Below are 21,450 nucleotides of genomic sequence, written 5' to 3'. Positions count from 1 at the left end.
ACCACATATTGAAACAATTGTTTTATTTTTATTTTCTGTAAATAATGCACTTTAGGATTACAAACAGTTGGTGTTTTGACATAAAAACAGTATACTTATTTTTTTTCTGTTGAAAAAAAAAAACATCTAAAACTCAGAACAGTATTTTTTGACCGACATAACCATACGAATATTTAGTGAATATTGTGCCCACAAGCCCTTTGTTTCGTCTCATTACAAAAAGGCACGGAATGCAATGATTGATTCAGACCAAAGCACTGTAGTTTGTATAATGCAGACAAATTTATCATGAAACATTGCTTTAGCATTTCGTTGCTCACATTGTCATATGTCATGTAACAGGAGATTAATTAGCAATGGGCAAATACTGACTTTGGTACAGCTATGCAGGCACCAAAGTAACTCAGATACCAAGACTTGGTCCCACAGCAAGGCCACTGCCATATTGGGGGACACCTAAACAGTGACGCACATCTTCATGCTAGGAATTCAGGTACTCTCATAACGTCTGATTTATGCTTTTATGGATGCAGAGGAATTATGATTCTCTCATGCCAGTGGAATCCTGTTGGAGCAGCTAAGGATCCTTGCAAAGAAAGATTCTTTAATGTAAACAAAGGATTCGCTCCCCCCTCCCTTAACCAGAGTCCCTTTGTGGCAATAGAAAATTACAACCATAACAATCTGTACCCTCAAAAACATCTTTTAAGGTCAAGGTAACTGGTACAGTATGTATCCAAACTACATGATTGTATAAAAATAGGAAAACATCATTTAATTTCTTAACCATGTCTTGAAGGCACAAGATTTGACAACCTGGACTGTGGTCTACATTTAGAAGCACTAATGTAACTAGCATTGGAGTAGTTTACCATGGCGTACAATCCTAACATTGCTGTTACCATTTATTAAATATACCTTATTAATATCCGTCTTAACACCTTTGGCATGATGCAAAAATAGGAATTGGGGACAAATAAAAAAACATCCGTCAATGAATTTCACTAATACTGTCAGTACATTCAGACACACTGTTACATGACAAAACTCTTCCCTATGCTATATGGAATGTGACCAGGGACCAAAAGCACTCAATTTCATTCCAGGATATGTAACTTCTTAGACTGCAAAGGCTGACCAATCAGTGATTTAGTTTTGCACTTCAAGGACTGGGTAGGACTCTGGAACAGTTACATGACATTTGCATTAAAAAAAAAAAAAAAAATCACACACAAACACAGAAACACATTAAAAAACGTTCATAATTAACGTTTCATGCCATCTGATACATTATGATGGTTAAGTAGTGTTTTTAACTTGAGACTTGGGGTGGATCCTGTGAGTTTTCTTTCCTTTATAAAAGCAATTACTCAATGCTCCAATCTACAGGCAGTCCAGCATTAGAATGGATCCACTCTTGCACATTTATCCCTTCCTACAAGACACACACTCTGAGACACGGGGGGAAGGGGGGACGGGGGGTCCGAATACGCAGCAATGTTCATGCAGCCAGAGGCATAACAGCTGAGGGGAGGTGAAAGGGTGTGTGTGCGTGGGGAGGAGAGAGTGAGGGATGTAGAGCCCCTGTATGAAACCTGTCCTCTTGTAATACCAACAGCTGCAGAGCAGCCATAGCCAGAGGGCAGAGGCAGGTTTGGAGTGGGTAGGTTGGATTGGGGTGGGGGGTTAAGAAGGCCTCAGGAGATGATGGGTAGATGCCCCAAGGGCAATACAGAGGAAGAGGAGGGGCAGGAGGAAAGAAGGGCTACTGCAGAGGGCTGTCGAATGCCGAGTCCGGCAGCACAGAGATCTTCAGCTTCCTCTCCGGCCAGCTGTACTCCTTGGGCTGCTTGGTCTGTATCGGGGGAGACAGCATTAATCCCAGTTGGACCGAGCAAACAAGCAAAGAAAATCATTCATCTTGCTGTGGCAACGATTTTTAATAAACATTTTTTTGCCTGATGAAATATTTAAACAGATGGTGCCTGACGTATGTGGCAGCGTGTGAAGCATAACTAATTTGAAAGGAAAATCAAAGTTGTAAATGCATCGACCACCACGCAAAACATTTGAAAGGGAAATGGCGGAGGAGAGAGAGAAAGAGAGGGAGAGAGAGAGAGAGACATCCCACCTCCTCGCGAGAGCTCAAATCCTGCAGCTCTCCCAGCATCTGTTCCACAAACTCCTCTGTGAGTAGGATCTGCACACACACACACACACACACAGTGAACACTTAAGATCTGATAACACCCTACTCTGTGTCTCAGGTAGCCTCCACAACCAGACATAATCAATTAATAGATACAGGCCGATAGTGATTTCAACTCTTTTGTTTAGCTGTCGGTGATCGTCTGAGCCTGTGATACGTTCTTGACACTTAGACAGACGTCATTGATCGAGTCTCCATGCCGAGACCGACGGCGAATGTACAAACAGATATAAAGATACCCATTTCAAAATGACCGGTGAAGTCAGTGGAAGAGAGACTTGGAGGAGCCACTGCTTAAATTCTAGTGTCGAGTGCGCCATTAATAGCCTCGAGCTCTGCTGTCGAACCCCACAGGAAAGTAAGAGGGCAGAATCCCACGAACCCTGAAGCTTCTCCACCGTCTCCCCCTACCCACCCCCATTCGCCACTCCTGTTCCAGCCAGTCACAGGAGCACCACACTAATAATACTGAATCCCACTTGGCTGATAATCATCGTTTCCTCCATCTCGCCTGCGAGACTTACAGCTACATTGCTTGCTGGGATGAGGGACTGGGTGTGTGTGGGGGGGGGGAGGACTGAGATGAAAGCCTGGAGACAGGATCTCTTAAAAAAACACAGAAGGATAAGAGTCGAGTGCAGAAATTCAAAGAGGATGTCGGGGAACCGCTATTGTTTTGACCTGCAGCCAGGGGCCGTGCGCGGCATACGGATGCTCCTCCGTGGCGAAGGCTCCCTCCACGCCGGTCGACACAAAGGTGATGGCCGTGTCTCCGTTTATGCTCTTGTACGTGAAGTGCCTCCCGTGAAGCAGCCGGCCCCTGCGGAGGAAGCAGACGTAGGAGGAGAGAGAGAGAGAGAACGGGAGGGTTAGAGGCGCCGCGCCGCTGACACCGTAGGAATGAAATCGTGATAAATGCTCGTGAGCTGTGACCATGGGTTTATCTGGACGGCCTTTGTTGAGTGGGTTTGTGGCTGCCTGGGCTTATCTGATGGGAGGGGAGAACAGTTGGGCTAAAGTGCTGTGGTGGAGGTGGCCAAGGGAGCACACTGCAGGGCCCGGTACACACACTCTGTTTTGAAACAAAGGCCTCTCTGTGGGGACTCCTGACTCGCGTCTCTTCCACACACACACACTGCTACAGTCAAACAGTCGCTAGCCTGGTTTTTCACATGGAATGCCAGCACTATACATCAGTTGTACACATAGTGTTAGGGAATTAACAAATAAAAAAGCAGTACACCTACAGTTGTGGTCATGGTGACTAAAAAGAGGTATAAAAATTATTTTTGGAAATTGGCCAATCAAACCAGTTAATAGACTAACTGAAAAAAACACCATGCAAATCTCTGGGTATGGTGAAGGATATGTGATTATGTGGGGCTATTTTAATTCCAAAGGGCAAGGGAACTTTATCAGGATGCATGGTATCCTGGATCCATGAAATAACTGTTGAAATAATTTTTTAGAAACATTTATTTATTTACAATACATTATGTGTTGTTAATTCAGGCATCAAATTCAATTTCCAAAAGATGATTTTTTATACCTCTTTTTGGTCAACTTTAGCATGTATATGTAAACGTATGACCACAACTGTATGAAGCATAGCATATTTTGGACATTGCAAGGTGTCGTGGCTAACCGTGGGCTTGTAGAAGTGGAGTCCCTCAGGGGACTGGCTGAAATGTAATATTCTAGGCAGTAGTACAGTGGGTGTTTACTCAACGGTCTGAGCTCAAGGTGACCTTGGAGGTTGTCGTACCTGAGGCAAAGGGGCAAGAGTGTGCCGGACTCCTGGTTGAACTTGAGGTGGACGCTCTCTAGCTGCCGCGTGCGTACCAGCTCGTGAGGGACGATGGCCGCCGAGCTCTCGCTCTCCAGGCTGTCTTTACGGCTTCTGGGGAGAACGAGGGGGTGGGAGAGGAGGATGACAAAGACAAGAGAGAAAAGGGAGGGAGAGGGGTAAAAAGAGAGAGAGAGAAGCGCACCATGATTAACCTATAAACAAGCCCTTGCACCTCCCGAGGGTCGTGGAATGGATTAACCCTTTGTGGTTGTGAGAGAGAAGGGTGTGGACATGAGCATCCTGAACAGACAAGTGGACCATGGGAAGCACACACAGGCCTCAACCGTGTCCACACACAACACAGTTATCTAACACACAGAGCTTACCACACCACAGGACCACCGATAAACATCCACACTAAAAGAATGTAACACTAGCATCTTAGTCTACAGTCTCTCTGCTTCAAGCTTGAGCGTATTATCTTACATTTGGGTTCAAGATCTGCATTACAAGGACTATGTGAACCAAACACATGTTTTTTATATATTCTCAATAAAATGGCCAAATCTTAATATGTATACACACTACTTGAACAGATCTGTGATGAGAAGAGAACATGAGGATGGGTGAAGCGAAAGGAACACAGTGACCTTTCATTTATTTTTTGTTTTACTGGGTTATTTTGGGTCGTTTCTTACCTTGAAGCCTGCTGGGTCTGCAAATGTCCCAGTGATTGTCTATGGAGAAATTAGGGGGCAGGTTTGTACCACAGTGAAGAACAAAAAAAAAGAGAGAAAGGCTCACAGATTCTCTATTGCTTTCATTGCAACCAACCTTGTTTTTGTTTTACTGCCAACACACCAATCAATGGGCTGGCCTTCAGTGAACACCTCAGGACAAATAACCAGCCAAACACAGAATGTGCCCTTCTACTACACTCATTCCCTTTATAAAGGTGGAGTGGACCACTATAAACCATGATTCATTAGACAGACTACTAATAAGTAACATTCGTGTTGCTGCTGAGATGGTGTTGCGGGCTGATTAATTGCATTGAAATGTCCCACTCGGGGATCCATAGTTCTGGTGAGGCTGGATCAAAGAACACAGCAGGATCTTCAGTCTCAGGTTTACAGTAAAGGCTCCAGTTCTTTAAACTGTAATTAGCATTCGCGTTCTGTGTTGCTGGGAATGGAAAGGTACCTAATATAATCCAGATATCTCATGTGTTTTCTGTCGTGAAATTGCTAAACATAACCCCAATCAGCCTCTGGTCATTTTTCTGTAGTATTACAATAAAAACACACACACACACACACACACTCACACATAGGCACACACAGTCTCCACAGCCTAGGCTGTTACTTTTCTCTCCACCCCAACACCATCCAGACACTAATTGGATAGATCCCTCCACAGCAGACATGACCGGAGGAGCGATAACTCAGGTTCGGTAGGCTTTCAACTCTCAAACACACACACACATACACACAAATACACACACACACACACACACACACACACACACACACACACACACACACACACACCCACCATCCATTAGCTGGATCCCTAGAGGCTACCCACAGCTAGTTCACATGTGATTGGAGGATTAGAAAGCGCCATGGTTTTCAGATTCATACACAGTGGCAGCCATCTTCATCACGGTGAGGGTGGAGAGTGGGCTGATTGTGGAATGGGGGAGCTGTGTCTGTATGTTTGAGGATAGTGTGTGTGTGTGTGTGTGTGTGTGTGTGTGTGTGTTGAAACTTGGCCACTGACAAAGGAGGACACACTAGGATCAACATCCCAGCAGGGAGAGTAGGAGGTGGGGATGAGGACAGGATAGTTGTGTGTGTGTGTGTGTGTGTGTGTGTGTGCGTGCTGCGTGACACAGGGAGTGAATGAGTGAGTGTGTGTGTGTGTGGTGGGGAGAGGGATTATGCGCACACAACCTTGTGCTGAGGCAAACGGGGCTTCCAGAGAGCGATCAATAGGGGGAGAAAAGGAGAGGACTGCGAGTCTGCTGCCAGACAGACCTTTATGGAGCCCAGCTCCAAACACAAAGATGCAGGAACACACACACACACAATACTTTGCCACTAGAAAACAGCATACTTAACTAAACCCGAAACCCATCACATGACATCTCTGCAGTCAGTGACCCTACACAGAGAGTGGTCTCTATCTATGATGAAGATCTTAATAACCACAAACAGACAGGCACGCAAGCACATACAAACTCTCCACCCACACCCACACACACACACACACACACACACACACACACACACACACACACACACACACACACACACACACACACACACACACACACACACACACACACACACACACACACACACACACACACACACACACTTAATTACAAACATGACTGGTATTATAAAGTTTCTTGGGGTAACTGTGGCATTAATCACAGCCTGACCCTGGTCTAGTCACATAATACACGAGGAGTGGAAGAGCCTATCTCAGGGCTGAGATACAGTCTATATGTGTGTGTGTGTGTGTGTGTGTGTGTGTGTGTGTGTGTGAGTGTGTGTGTGTAGTGGTCTCACTGCTGTCTGCGACACAAACAGCAGGCGAATCAGAGGAATTTAATTAACGCATCTCTCTTTTTCTCACCCTCACCCCCACATACGCGCACACACCCACACACACACAGGAGCTACAGGGGTTTTTAATAAGTCGGAGTTATTAATGTATAATGAGATCAAAAGTGCAGGCGTCAGCGTTTTCCTCTCGCTCGTGCGCACACACGTCATCCTCACAGCCGAGATGTTTGGGCAGAGCTGCCAAAAGCAGAAAGAAGTGATGAGCTCTTGGCCATTTATTCTGACTCCCCCCTATGACCTACCCTGAAAATCCAGAGTTCTCGCGAGAGCACAATTTGAATTGTGTCTGCAAGATACTCTGGCAATGAGCAATGATGCACGTTCCTTTTACTTTTACCCTAGGCATCGGGGGAAACCAATCACATCGGTGTATCTGACATAGACGGGCCAGAGGCGAGCTAAACTGACGACGACAGCGCTGCAACATTCAAAGTCAGTAAACACTGGTCAAAGACCGAGATCAGTCAGAGTAAACATTGGTCGTAGTGTTATCCAATTGTGTGCCGTGAGATCAAATGCATGCTTGGTGCCGCCCCTCAAGTTGGGCCATTACATTATTCCTGGCCAGACCCTTAATCTCAAAGATTACCAGGGTCTGGATTTTCCAGGCTACCTATGACCCACTAGTGCTGTAGGAACGACCACTGCTGTTCAAGTGCTACTGACGGACCCACACATTTCATTATAGCCGAATGCGAGACTAGGACCACAAGGTGAGGCTAACTGTTTCCAGAACGATCTTCAAGAAACTGAAAGAGGACGAGGGGTCTGGGTGCTGTGCTTGCATTGCCTGATTTATTGCGTCTGAGGTCTTATTACTTAGGTCTGCTGGACTCCTGATAAGAACTGCGGGGGATGAGTAAGCGTATAATGAGGGTAGACTGTTCCGCTACACGGATGATGTGTCTGTCCAAACCAGCTGGCCGGGGGTCAAAGGTCAGAAGCCCTCAGACGACCGTGAGGAGCTTGCGTCTGACCCCACGCAGCTTGGCTCCCCTCCCCAGGGACACTTTCTCAAGGCAAACGGTTGATGCTGCCACTGCATGGTTAACAAAACCATTTGTCACCCCCTTATACAGATATGTACACTTCTTAGGACCTAAAATGAATGAGTTCGGCATATTTATTCTTTATCAACCCTTAGCAAAATCTATAAACAAAAGCGTCAACTGTTATTGTACTTTGAGTGATTATTTTCACATCAGTACGTAAGTAAGTAAACTCGTCATTTTGAACTTGTCTTTGAAGTCTACTGGGTGACACCATCCCTAACTTCCGCATCACCACAAAGCAGCTGAGCTGAGTACTTTAACAGGGGAAGAATCAGCCAATCCACTTACCCACGCCTATGCACACTTAGAGCCAATCCTGTCTCACCTGTGACCTCAGACAGTGAAGCAGCATTAGGAAGTTTCTGAGAACCACCCCACATACTCTATGAGAAAGTCCTTTTCTTTGCTAGTAGGCTGTAGACCTAATATGAGCCAGATCACAAACAGAATAAACCTGTTAGCCGGGAGAAACAAATGCTACCATGTTTGTACTCCAGTGCTGGACATGACGGAATAGATATGACAAATGAGTCATTGACCAACTTCAATGACATTTGGGTGGGACACACACACAGGATGTGATATCAGAGCTACACAGCTTGGCGTTCATGAATGCAGATGGTTTAATATCAATCCATGCTACGATGCCCTCATAATTGCTGTGCTTCACCTTACACTGGGTGGTGAATGAAATGCTGTCCTGTTTAACAAAATGGGGAAAGAAGTAAACCAATGTTACTGACAATGTAACCATAGACATAAGCAAAGAACTCACTGGGGTCGATCGTGGTTCTGCCTTTGGCCACCTATTGGCGGGAGAACAGCCTTGCTGTTGATCTCTAGTCCTTTCCTCAAGGCTTCTCTGATCTGCTCTGTGTCTGTGGACAGACACACACACACACACACACACACACATAGTCAGGGAACAGCTTATAGGTCTTCAGATTACTCCACATGCTACATCTAAGCTAGTTCCGGTGTAAATGGGTGCCCAGGCATCTGTATTTAAAGAGCTTATTCCAAGCACCACCACAGACAGAACAGGGCCACCCTTAAAAGCAAATACACGATGACCTACATTACATTCAACGCAGAACATGGAACATACAGAACGATTCACAATGACGATAAAGAAGCATCATTATTCTGGAGAAGCACAACAGATGGGCATTAGAAAGATGAGAAAAGACAAGGCTGGGGGAGTGTGTGTGTGGGTGTAAGGCACCTTTATCAGAGAGGCGTCGGGGCTGTGAGCCGATGCAGATGCTGCGGCTGTCGTCCTCGTCCTCTGGCGGCCGACTCAGGTCGTCCCACACACACTTGGCGCTCACGCCACTCAGGTTGGAGCCGTCCGTCTCAATGCCCTTCTCCACTCGCTCCTGCTAGGAAATGCCACACACACATACAGGAACATCACATACACAGTCCTTGTGTGCTAATGTCACATGCGCGTGCGCACACACACACGCGCGCACACACACACACACACACACAAACACCTCATGTACTAATGTCAAACACACATACGCACACACACGCACACACACACACACACACACACACCTCATGTGGTAATGTCACACATGCACGCGCATGCACACGCACACACACAGAGAACAACCTTACACATATTTCTCCCCTAATTTACATATGGAACCCTGACATACAAACCTCAGACACCAAATGACACAAACATTCATAAGAAACAGACACATTCAAATGCCATGACGTATGGTATTTACAACATCCGCTAAAGGTGGGCGATCTGGCCCACAGATTATATGACAATCCTTCAAATCATAATCAAAATCTTTCCTCTATTCTCTCTCTTGCAAAACATGTATAGCACTGACAGACTATGAATAACTACTGGATTTCTGTTGGCTTGCAATAAAAAAAAAAAAAACACAGCACTACATATAAAATATCACACTACTTTCAAAGTGTAAAACAGTCTGTAAGTGTTGATTTTTCAGTGATTACTAAATGACTTCTCAACACCAAAAATAACACCTGAAATACATCATAGGAAATCTAGAGGGGCATCAAATCAGGGGTATCAAACTCATTAGGCCGTGGACCGGATTTTTTGGAATGAAACCTCGTGGGGGCCGTCACGGTCATTTTCTGCAAAGGTATCAGAGTGTTGTTTGATGATATGCTCTTTCAATATACCCCCGTATGAGCAAACAAGTACGAAGCATCTACTGTTGTCATATACTGCTCTTTCTTGAACAGTAGCTTACTTCCATGTCAGTATTTTCTTCCTTTCCAAGGATGGTTTGTAGTGATGGTTTGTAGTGTTAAGGTTTAATCAATTTATCCTATCACAGAGATATTGCTTATTACAGTTTGTAAAACATTGTTAAAAACTGGATGTGAATATCTTTTCCTCTTCTAATTTTTCCTTCTCACCCAAAACATCTGAGGAGCCTTATAAAACCTGCTGGCAGGCCTGATCTGGCCCTGGGCCTCATGTTTGACACCCCTGACCTACATTAACAAACACCCATATCTATGTCAGATGTTCTCAGCTGACATTATACATATGCATATCGTCAACTCATCAACATTGACATCATCATCAACAACAAACAACGAATTAATTCATCAGGAAAACAATCGACAAATTATCTGGCTATGAACATAATCATCCTACACGGCATAGAGGCTACTACATCATTGTCACCTCATTCATAGTACATAAATCCAGCCTCACAATTTGTTTTGGCTCGCAAAAACAAACGCTAGACAATCAGGTGACACCTGGCCATGTATAGTGCACACCAGCAGATGGAGGTATTTCACACCACAACACATCTGTGTTACGCCCAGAGGTGTACAAGTCCAGCTTCAGAAAGTAAAAGTCCTACCACAGAGGAGTTTACTCATCAGCCCATCTATCTGGCTGAGGAGTGGCGCTTATTAGACTCAGCTGATTTAGTAAATGGTTGGAGCAAATATGTGGCAGGTTTGACTTTTTCCCATCTGAAGACGGACTTTTACAACTCTGGTCACCTCCCAGCACAACCAAAAGCTGACCAGCTGCATAACATCCAAGATGTGTGAATGACAAGACACAGAAACGGGGCTGTTCTCATAACCTTCTGAAATGGCAAATCTGTTTATCCTTCCAGAACACTGACTGAGATCCCAACCTCCATGTTTGCTATTCCAATCAGAGGAACCAGAGATGCTTAATGCACTTTAAAAAAGCCTTACTTGTAGGTGTGGGTCGATCTCAAATATCGTCTCTCCTCTCCTCATGTCTGTGACCAGCCATGGGCCCCCTGCCCTGTGGGGAGGAGAGAGAGGGAGGTGTTTGCATTAGGTTAATAGGAAGCCAGGTTAAAAGCAGACTTCCTTTGGCCCGGTCACACAGCACAACAGACAGCTTTGTTGTGGAGACTGACATTACTCTTTTCCTAGTTGCACACATCAGCACACACGCACATTACACCCAGAGCAAAAGTGCAAGCACACACACACACACACATACACTACGCCCAGAGCAAAAGTGCAAGCGCACAAGCACGCGCACACGCACACACACACACTCTGTCTTCCTCTTGCTCACACACTCACTCACTCGCACTCACTCACAGTCTCTCACACACACGCCTTGGAGAGCAGAGTAAATGTGGGTGGTCTGGTGGTGCTTGCCCATGCCCACCCCCCACTCACACACACCCTCGAGCCTAAACATAATCCACAGCCCTTGCTTGAATGCAGGACACAAGCAGACGTGCGCACAGGCACACAGCGAGCCCTGTGAGTTGGTGTGGCTGCCTCATTGTTTATGTTGTACATGCACACTGCCCTTCCTCTAAACAGGCCCGATACTCACACGTGCACCCCTCGCAGGAGATCCAAGATGCCCTGGCCGTTCCACTGCTGTGCTGCCTGCAGCTCCTCTGTACATACACCCACAATCTGACCGGACACACACACACACACACACACACACACACACACACACACACACACACACACACACACACACACACACACACACACACACACACACACACACACACACACACACACACACACACACACACACACACACACACACACACACACACACACACACACACACACACACACACACACAATCAGAGAAATTGCAACAGAAAAATGTCTCAAGTAGAAACGTCACACAGCATAGAGAGCTTGCAAAGTGTGTTACTTTTGTTTTTTTCCTCTCTTGAATCTATACAATTTAGGATAATGTCATCGGACAGTGTGACTGCACATTTATGGAAATACAAAAATTTACATTTAATCAGTTTTGGACAAAACATTCACTGCATAAAATAAATATATATTTGGAAAACTATGTGGAAGTGTATGTCCCACACAGTCTCTTGCAGCTGACCTGGAGGAAGCTGACTTGGCCAAAGGGAGTGAGCACGGGTTGCATCTGGGGGTCTTCGGTCAGGAGCATGTGCTGGATACGAGACTCGCTGTTGTCCAGGGGGCTGTGCCACGAGATGTGGTCGCCACTGCAGAACGTGTTTTCTGGACACACACACACACACACACACACACAACATGAGGTCACACAACAGGCAGGGTCAGACTTTCACACACACATACTGCTTTTCTTCTTATTTCTGGATTGAAAAATAATCTATACCCAATCCATTCTGCAAAAAAAAAAAAACACCTGAACACAAATCACAGCACTGTCTGGCACTCAAAAAACCCAGCTGAATGTTTCAAGACGAGCACCGCTGGAGAGGAGAGGTCCGGCCGGCCGGGCGAGTCATTCTCCCCTAGTGGCTCCCCCTCTCTCACGCTCCTAATCCCTCAGCAGGAGGCCCACCTGGGAGTGTCTCTCTGGGGGTCACAGGCAGCGCCGCAGGCTGGCCTCAATCCCATCCCAAAGAGAACCCCTCCGCTCAGATTACCAGATCAAAGATGTGGCCCAATGGATTTGGCAACAATCCAAATCTTGGCAAGGTCAGAGAGGGTCCTCCCTGTTCCCTCGGTAATTGTTTGGAACTTTGTCAGGACTGTGTTTTGTTATGCGTATCTGCATGCAATCCCCTAAAACCACTAAAACAGAATGAAGCAGTCAAAGAATGGTTTGGTGGAAATGACAATGTTCAACACAAGTAATGCCTAAAGACCTGGAGCAAGGCCGTCTCCTCAAAGCAGCGCATCTTTCTTCGCTAACGGTTGAGCTGCTCAATTTGTCAGACCAATGATTCAGTTAACGTGGATTAAATAGAAACTCGAGACAAAAAACTACTTATGAGAAACATCCCGAAGGAGGAAATCAGATTCCACAGGAAATCCAGGACTCCCAACAACTCAAAGTTGCAAGTCTAATTATTTAGGCTAATCAGAAAAAGAAATGAGTGACCTGCAAAACAGTGGAGTAGACATGCAAAACCTGTCCTGAATATAATCTTGGTGGTTAGGCTCGCTTCAGAGAGGGATTCAGCATGCAGCAAGGCTAAACCACAGAACCTGGGCCTTCCTAGACTGGACACTGATAACACAAGAAGAGTCCAACTGTCTGGGTGGTGCCATACTTTTGCTTCAGACTTGGGGAGGGAAACAATAATAGTGTGAATGAGTATGTGTGTGTGTATGTGTATGTGTGTGTGTGTGTGTGTGTGTGTGTGTGTGTGTGTGTGTGTGTGTGTGTGTGTGTGTGTGTGTGTGTGTGTGTGTGTGTGTGTGTATTTGGTTGAGGGAGGGGAAGACTGGGAATTCTGCATTCATATGAGGTCTGTAGCCCACCCACGCTCAAATTGGAAATTGGCCCCAGCTGCACTGCAGACAGGGGCCAGAAGAGAAGCTCAAGGAGAGAGCTCTCCATCCCTCTCCACGCCACCCCAGCCCCACTGTGTACATTACAGGCGGCTGGTGGATTTAGGGAGACTTATCGAAGTGAGAGGAACACACACACACTTTGCAGGAGATACGGTTAACGTTCTAAAAAAAACAGCAGGTTTGACAATATCACAGATTGTCAAACCAATCACAGCAGGTTTGACAATATCCTGGGAATACTCTGGCAAGACAATTCACAACTACAATTTGTAGAATGACTCAATACTCAGTTTTCCACTTGGTTTACAATAAACACTTGTTTGTGTTTTTCGAACCAGCATTTCACTTTTAGATTTATAATTATATTCTAACCAAGGACCAAGCAAAACACACCAGAGATGTAGCTCATCTCTGCTTTAATTCCCAGAGAAACTCCATGCAGGCTTTTATTTTTGTTTGGGGGACAGGCTGCCGCCACTTTCTTTGTGCCCAGTTTTGGAGCCTGGGCTGCCTACAGAGACAATTATTTTACAGTGTACTCATGGAATGGGCAGCTAGTGGTCGTGACAAAAAGTGTTAAGGGCTTGAATCGTACAATCGCCGACTGCACCTTTAAAACAAGTCAATCACTGACTGCACCTTTAAAACAAGTCAATCGCTGCCTGCACTTTTAAAATAAGTCAAGCCAACACCGGTACCAATTGTGTCCTATCTAACATCCTGGTGAGCCTTGGCTTAGTGTGACAACTGACACCACAATGCTTGAGGCTAGGCCAGCACTCTGGGCATGTGCCCGCAGACGTGTTACTTCCTTCACACCCCTCACTAAGCAAATGGCTTTGATGCAAATAGAGCATCTTTATATATAGAAAGACAATTTCCCCCCCAAAATATCAACCCACAAAGCTTTTTCCTATTCCAGTGAGAACCGCTGGCCAGTATTCTCAGTCACTCATTCAATGCCACAACCTCTTGTCATCCAATCACTAGACATTTTTACACGAACAGTTATTTTGTTATTCTGATTAAACAATTCTGATTGAAAAATGAATGCCGTCTTAGCCATTGTTGCCTACTTTTCATTGAGAAGACACAGCAGGCAATTGATTGACTGTAAACTGGAATAGGAATGATGTACTCCTCTTTCTTTCTAACAATTGAGGTGTTTATCTGATCAATTTTCAGTGGTTAGTGATTTCTCCAAACTTTCCTCACTCGCAAGAGAAGAAAACCACACAACTGGAGGGCCATTTAGGACCATTGCACACGCTCTCCAATGCAGGACAAGACTGATAATGAGATATTGCAGTGCAGTGCCTCACCTGACTGAAAGACGTATCGGGCCAGCCCCTGCATCAGCTCTGCGGGCCAGGTGGGGGGTGCCGTCTCCCCAGCCTCCCTCTTCAGTCTGAATGTCAGCTCAAAGCCAAAACCACTGGGGCCATCAGGACCCGAGAACCTGCAGAAGCACCATGTCAGGTACACTTGGCATACACGGTATATATAGGAATCTGTCCAAGCTTGACAGGGTGATAACTACACTTGGTGTGGTTACAGGTAATGCAACTGTTCTTTGACCAGTACATTTGGCTAAAAGTAACACAAACATGCGCCATTCAGTAAAACATCTAAAAGTAATTTACTTGAAGTAGTATTTAAGATGAATGTCTATTAAGACAACATCATGATCTATTCATAATCAATAACAGCTTCCAAGTATTTTACCACGCACATCAGACTAGTCAGTTAACATGTTATGTTGGAATGGTGTTATGACAATGGGTTTGTTGGCCTTACTCATGGACTCTGTTGTCTCCATACAGGTCACTGAGTCCCATACTAATGTAATGCCAGTGCTCCTGGACATCCTGTGCCACACAGCCCATGTTCCTGTACATACTGATGTAGTCTAGTGGGTCCGGCCCACCTAGCCTGTTGTCAGAGGGAAACAGAAACAGAGGCACTGTCATCACCAGTCATTAGGGTAGACAGCAGGAACACATTGCAGTCGGTATAGCCAATTCTCTAACTGTAAACTGAGGATTTGTGTGTACTTGTGAGTAGGTCTACTATGACGATTCACTCATAATAGCCTATCACATTAGTTTTGAACCAATAAGGTGGGGCGCACAACAACAGAGTGACTTGCCTGTAGGCTGCTGCACAGAAAAGGCTGTGCTGTGCTTGGTCAGTCGTGGAACATTTAAACAGCAAACATCTGTTCGCGCATCGCAATGATGCAACATCACTGTTAGTGGACTGTTACAACGTTTGACGAAATTCAAGTAGGCTACTAACGTACCCTCCACTAACGTTGCAGCATAAGTTTGTAAAGTTGGTGACCCAACTTATAGCGTAGCTTAGATGCCTGAGAGGACAAAGTTAGGAAACTTATTATGTTAATAGGCCTACCTAAGGTTAGATACTAACTTTAGTCTACTTCACTAGCTAGCTAGCAAATGTTATCGGAGCGAGGTGATACAATGTATATGGGCAGCCTTCTAACTGGCTAACTTGCAACTTGTTAGCTAATTTGCAAAGAGTAACAATGACGCTAAAACTACATGCAAGTTTTTCTCCGGCTACAATATCAACTGCCAACTATGTTGCCTTCACAAGTAACTATGGCCACGACATTAAATTAACAAAAACACAGACACATACCAGTATTTAACGATGGCTGTAACTTGCAAGGGGTTGGCCTGGTCGGGATACAAGCGCCTGCATTCCGCATACACAGCTTGGAGACCAGTGGGGAATAGCGACGCAAGCCCGAGGTGGGCTGCCGCGCCGCTAGTAGGCCGCATATCATCCATCCCACACCACAACTCCAAACTGATAGGATAGTCCGGGAGAAAACCCAGATAACCTGGAATAGCCGTCTATCGATTCAAGAGGGGTTCCCTTGTATTGTTTTTGTTTATGTCTTCTTCAAGTTGGGTTTTTGACCAAGTTTGTAAGGGAACGACCCCTTTGTCCGTTCTCGTGAAACCCCTCCACAGTTTGTTATCTCTCTCACGGCACTACTTTTGAGTGACAGCACGTTTACCCAATAGAAACGGTGAGTTGAGCAGCTTTTTCCATAGTGTAATACTATTGGCAGCCTGATTGTCAATCAACTTTTAGTCACACGAAGGGGTGGTAAATAAGATATCTGGTAACAGTAGCCCAATCCAATTTCAATCATTTCAATGTACATAGGCCTATGCACAAATTAAACCTCTTCAGAATGCGATATGCTTAAATAAATCTGCAATGTTTCCCACAGAATAGAGTTTCAAATGAAATTGAGAAAATATCCAATTTGAGGAGAGGGAAAAAGAAAATCAACCTGCCACCCCTGGTTACATTCACAGATATTTGAGATAACTCCATGGTAGGCTAAAACAATTAATGTTTGTGGGCTGAAAACACTCACACACCTTCTGTTCATTATCAGGTTAATCTATTGCTCAGTGATACAAAATATTTGACTATGCTCATTCTTTATCTTGTGTACAGTAGGCTACTGCCTTGCCACTTTGTTAATATATGACATAATCAGGTTCTGACTTGCCCCTCCTGGCCCTACTTCATGTGGTAAAATCACTTGCAGTGGATCTCAGTTATGGCTGTTGCTGAATCTCAGAGATATTAGGTCGCCATCTACTGTATATAATGTGTACACACAATTACTCAATGGGACTGGGGATTTCAGGTAATGGCCTCAAGTTGATTTTAAAACATCAGCAAATTGAAGTCATTTCCTCCCAAATTCAACTGATCTGGAGACAGATGCGCTGACTCAAAACAGGCTGACTAGAGACCAGAGCTAGTTTTCACTATAAGAAATGTAGAAAGTGTCATTAATGTGCACTGATAATTGACCAACTGCTTTCCCTCTTTATATAGGCTACCCATATATCACTGATAAGATGGTCCCCACCTCCCTTCCTCTGAGATGAGGCTTTTGTTTGTAATGCTTGCTCTCTGTCAGCTGCTTGGATACTGTATTTCAAACGAGCTGAGACACACACACTGAAGATGTGTCATCCTGTTGTTCTTCAGCTTGGCATAATGAGATCACTGTCGTCTTCTCAGGAAACCTTTACACACTTAATTCACTTGAAACTTTCTTGAACGGTTCTTCAGACTTGTAAACTGGGCAGGTGAGTGGATCTATATCCATCATGAACTTGAAGGAACGGTTGTAAATAATATGTTGCACATTCAAAGTGGAACTATAAAAGTATCTAGGCTATGTAAAGTTCTGCTTTCTGTAACCCGATTAGCATAAATCTTCTGTAGGCAGATGAAACTATTTTGAATTAATAGAAGGATTCATCAGAAATTAGGTACTAATTCTCTCAGAATTCTATTTATTTGTTTGTTGTGCTGTGTAGTCACCATGTTACACTCCCAGCAAAGATCCATAATTACTAAACGCTTCAACCCTCTGTGCACCAAGTCATGTTGTGTGAAAGGAAGAAAACTGTAATATTGTCTTCTCATTATTTGACCTAACGTTTGTTCAGTTTTCTTTTAGAATCTAGATGAAGAAGAGCTTTCAGGAGGTTTGCTGCCATCTATCTCCCTGTGTGGTTCCACAGTCCAGCACATCAAGTTTTCTCTGAAGACCATGAATTATTTTCATCCGTGTCCATACCACAGATACTACACCATGCTCTCCTCAGGGATCGATCACACACACTGGCCCAGTCACTTCCTCCCACCGATCCCGCCCGCACCTCAACTGCCTCTGAGTTGGGTGGTGGCAAGTCCCTGCGGCCCTCCAGAAACAACTGGCCGGACTTTACACTTCTTCTATGGATCAATGCCAGTACCGGTGTCCGTCCCTCCCTGGTATTACAACAATCTCTTATGGTCCCAGCCATCTGTGAACCCATCACCAAGCCAGAAACTGGGCCCTGTTAAACCCAGCCCCAGAGCCAGCCACAGCCAGGCCCCCGCAGCACCCTGGCCGGAGGGCTTCACCCTGAAGGGGGAACTCCGGTGGGGGAGGCTAGAGAGGGTGTATGGCCCCCGCAGGGAACTTCCGAACTTTGTCAAGGAAGACTTGCGACGGATGTACGGCACTTTCCCCCGGACCGATGTGAGCATCAGCTGCCAGGGTGGAGAGTTTGTGGTGCACGGGGACCCGCAGGTGGGCGAACAGGAGTACAGAGTGGAGAAGAAAGTGGTGCGTCAGATGGAGAGCCCTGGGGCGGAGAGTGTGAGTGTGATAGTGGAGCAGAGAAAAAAGAAGAGAGCAAGGCGTTTTAAGTAGTAATGATTTAATGTGATTTACTTGTGGTCACATCCATAGACTTTATATTAGTACTTTTGTTAGCAAGGTGAGGTCTATCTGATGTGCAGTGTGTGGAAATGGAAAAGATCAAAGAAAAGAATAACAAAATAAATATTTGTGAAAATATTTCAAAGCTTTTGTCATTGTGTCCTTCGCAAATTTTCATCTAGAAAACAAATAGACTCCAACATCAGCTGAAACATTGTGATATGAGTGGATAATGGATATAGTTAAGAACATTGTGCTTTTGAATTAGATCATCTAACAGGAAAGAGTGTGTGTGTGTGTGTGTGTGTATGTGTGTGTGTGTGTTTGTCAGAGACAGAACACACAATGAAAGAGAAACAGAAAGAAAGAGGAGCCATGTGGTATGAGTAATCAGGAGACTCAACTTTCTAACCTTTGACCCACAGAAAGAGTCAGGATATTCCATATATCTTCCTTGAGTTTGTACATGGCAGACAGAACGACTGATCTCAGACAAATTATTAATTTGTCTACGACCCTTTAATGTGCTTTATTACTTTTATCCAGTCAAGACAACAGCAAAAGAGCACCTTTCCATTTAGTGAAGAAAGATTATTCATGCTGCTAACATGCCCGATCTCCTCTACCACTTGCATTCTTTCAAGTTGACACATTTCTTAAGGTCAACACATCTATTTGGACTGCTATACAGTAGACCAAATCCATGTGGGAGTATGTGGATTTCATCATCCAGCTTCCCAGGAATTTGTTCCTGAGTCACACACCGGGAGCAACAGATAAGACATATTTGTGGTTGGGGTGTGGGTGGTGATGCTGTATTTGCCTATACTCCCACACATTCACAGTAAGTTAGAATAATAGGCTATGGCTAATCAACCACTAATCTGACAATCACCATCTTTGTCATGTAAGCTGTATAATGTAAACGCCTAATCAATGGGCCATGTCATCAGCATTACAGGAAAACCTAACATATTTTTACCGCATGCTCTGGAAATTATAAGGAAGCATTTTAAGATCTGTTTCTTTGAGTTGAAAACCTCCATAATCCTGAAAAAGGCAGTGTGGCATTTTTCACAGAATGGTATAATGGTATGGTCATTCACCAATAAGTAACCCTTTAATCATAAGTAGAAGCATGACTCCTATTTGACCTCTGTTTGGATATACTCATTTAAGGTGTGGTTAAGCTACAGTCGTTATGTATGTATGGGATTTTCTAATTGTCACCATATCATATGTACATTATATGTGCAGACACTCAGTCTGATGAAAAATAAAATCGTATAACTGAAAATGTCAACCTTAGCGGGTTTACGGTAAGGAGGAAGTTGACCAATAGGTAAAAAACCCCATTAAAACTCAAACACCTTCTCCACACCACACTGTCACACCAAACCATGATGTCAACAATAATACATTCTTTTCATTTCATCCACTGAAGTGTACTGATAAGCGTATTGATTTACTGTTAGTTGACAAGGAAATCTACCTGAAAAAAAAAAAAAAAATCACAAATGACTTATCAACAGGTTTCATGTGTATGGATATTTATTGAACTTCGCATGAAATAAAACAATGTTGTGCATACACAATCCCAATTGTGACAACCAACAGTTTAGAAAGAATAAAAAGAGTAAGAAAGACTGAAAAATCAGTGATTTCAAACACAGTCATTTATATTCAATGAAAATAGAAGGACATACATTCTACTTATTAGATGTTACATCAGGGTTTTTGTTAAATATTTAGTTTACAAATATAACTGTTTATGGGACATTTCCTGCTATGAAGTTCATGAATATAGAGCAGGAAGAACTAAGCCCATAGATGAGATTTGTGTACAGCATCTATGGAATTCAGTTCTCACAGCTCAACACTCAAACGAGACGAGACGAGACACTCATACTTGCCCACCCCCTCTTCTCCCACCTTCATGAAACTCACCGCTGTCGTGTGCCTTTGATATCATATTACGTACACATTGTTTTCAGTCTGGTGTGCTGACTTTAACTCTTTCTGTAGTTAAGTGGTTTCAGTAACACCCCCCCCCCCCCCCCCAAGTATGGTAAAACATCCCCCACAGCAGCCCTGTAGGAAAATGAAATTACTGTAAATGTGGAGGTTGATTTCGACACATTGTCTATGAGGCCATTGGACTGTCTGATGACGGGGTGAGTCAGACTGCAGCTGCTCCATCTCCAGGCCCTGGGGTCACAGCTGAGAGAAGCGTACAGTCATATCACCGCAGTACTTTGTATATACAATACACATCCTGATAATGAAATGTTTTCCTTTGTGAATTGTGCTGTGCTGTGGTGATGTGCCAAGATCCCTGGGTAGGTATGATAAGCATGCTAAGTGGCCAGAGTTTGACATGTAAGCACCGGATCAGACTAGATCAAGATGTGCTGACCCATCAAATTGAGTGTGACAATGAGTTTTATATTGTGCAACAGTTCTTGAGGGCTCTACACAGAGTTACTCTGAAAAGTCCAAAAAGTGGTTCACATCCTTTACAGATGGCTAAAATAAATTCATAAATAAATAAATGTTCATATTCTGTTGGCTCTTCTCAAACTTGTAGACTGACACTCGTGGCCTGGCTATGCTTTAGAATTACTTTGCTAGATGTCTATTATAACTCAGTTTATAAGTTACAGTACAGATCCCTAATGGATTTCTCTGTCATGGCTGAGTTG

At 44.4% G+C, this 21,450-nt stretch overlaps 2 protein-coding genes across 7 annotated transcripts; one reads left to right on the top strand and one right to left on the bottom strand.

Annotated features, from left to right (window-relative positions):
- Positions 1-8: 8 nt before the first annotated feature.
- On the bottom strand, positions 9-16,499 carry sufu (suppressor of fused homolog (Drosophila)). 4 transcript variants are annotated; one of them, XM_062520361.1, is made up of 13 exons: positions 16,138-16,499; positions 15,271-15,405; positions 14,796-14,932; positions 12,065-12,207; positions 11,534-11,619; positions 10,909-10,981; positions 8,912-9,068; positions 8,462-8,564; positions 4,697-4,735; positions 3,975-4,109; positions 2,891-3,029; positions 2,132-2,200; positions 9-1,855 (listed from the first exon to the last, which is right to left on the bottom strand). In XM_062520361.1, exons 1-13 carry the CDS (start codon positions 16,287-16,289, stop codon positions 1,766-1,768), a joined length of 1,458 nt encoding a protein of 485 aa, XP_062376345.1. In that variant the 5' UTR covers positions 16,290-16,499; the 3' UTR covers positions 9-1,765. The 4 variants fall into 4 exon arrangements, with proteins under 4 accessions (XP_062376345.1, XP_062376346.1, XP_062376348.1 ...); XM_062520362.1 differs by having other exon boundaries at positions 3,975-4,106; XM_062520364.1 differs by lacking the exon at positions 4,697-4,735.
- LOC134064444 (uncharacterized) lies at positions 14,919-18,852 on the top strand. 3 transcript variants are annotated; one of them, XM_062520368.1, is made up of 2 exons: positions 14,919-14,952; positions 17,988-18,852. In XM_062520368.1, exon 2 carries the CDS (start codon positions 18,092-18,094, stop codon positions 18,737-18,739), a length of 648 nt encoding a protein of 215 aa, XP_062376352.1. In that variant the 5' UTR covers positions 14,919-14,952; positions 17,988-18,091; the 3' UTR covers positions 18,740-18,852. The 3 variants fall into 3 exon arrangements, with proteins under 3 accessions (XP_062376352.1, XP_062376351.1, XP_062376350.1); XM_062520367.1 differs by lacking the exon at positions 14,919-14,952 and adding an exon at positions 16,420-16,534 and having other exon boundaries at positions 17,999-18,852; XM_062520366.1 differs by lacking the exon at positions 14,919-14,952 and adding an exon at positions 17,285-17,621 and having other exon boundaries at positions 17,999-18,852.
- Positions 18,853-21,450: the final 2,598 nt, after the last annotated feature.

The sequence above is a fragment of the Sardina pilchardus genome, chromosome 18 (genome assembly GCF_963854185.1).
Source record: "Sardina pilchardus chromosome 18, fSarPil1.1, whole genome shotgun sequence".
NCBI classification, from domain to species: Eukaryota; Metazoa; Chordata; class Actinopteri; order Clupeiformes; family Clupeidae; genus Sardina; species Sardina pilchardus.
The sequence above is the reverse complement of the archived record's forward strand: the minus strand, read 5'-3'. Positions and strand labels throughout refer to the sequence as shown.

Bases quoted from the DNA above. Each gene is read 5' to 3' on its own strand.
- LOC134064444 (XM_062520368.1), top strand. From the start codon at position 18,092: ATGAATTATTTTCATCCGTGTCCATACCACAGATACTACACCATGCTC.
- sufu (XM_062520361.1), bottom strand. From the start codon at position 16,289: ATGGATGATATGCGGCCTACTAGCGGCGCGGCAGCCCACCTCGGGCTT. The intron at 3,030-3,974 runs GTACGACAACCT...CTTCCTCCGCAG, and splicing joins CTCTTGCCCCTTTGCCTCAG to GGGCCGGCTGCTTCACGGGA. The intron at 2,201-2,890 runs GTCAAAACAATA...GTGTGTGTGCAG, and splicing joins CGCACGGCCCCTGGCTGCAG to ATCCTACTCACAGAGGAGTT.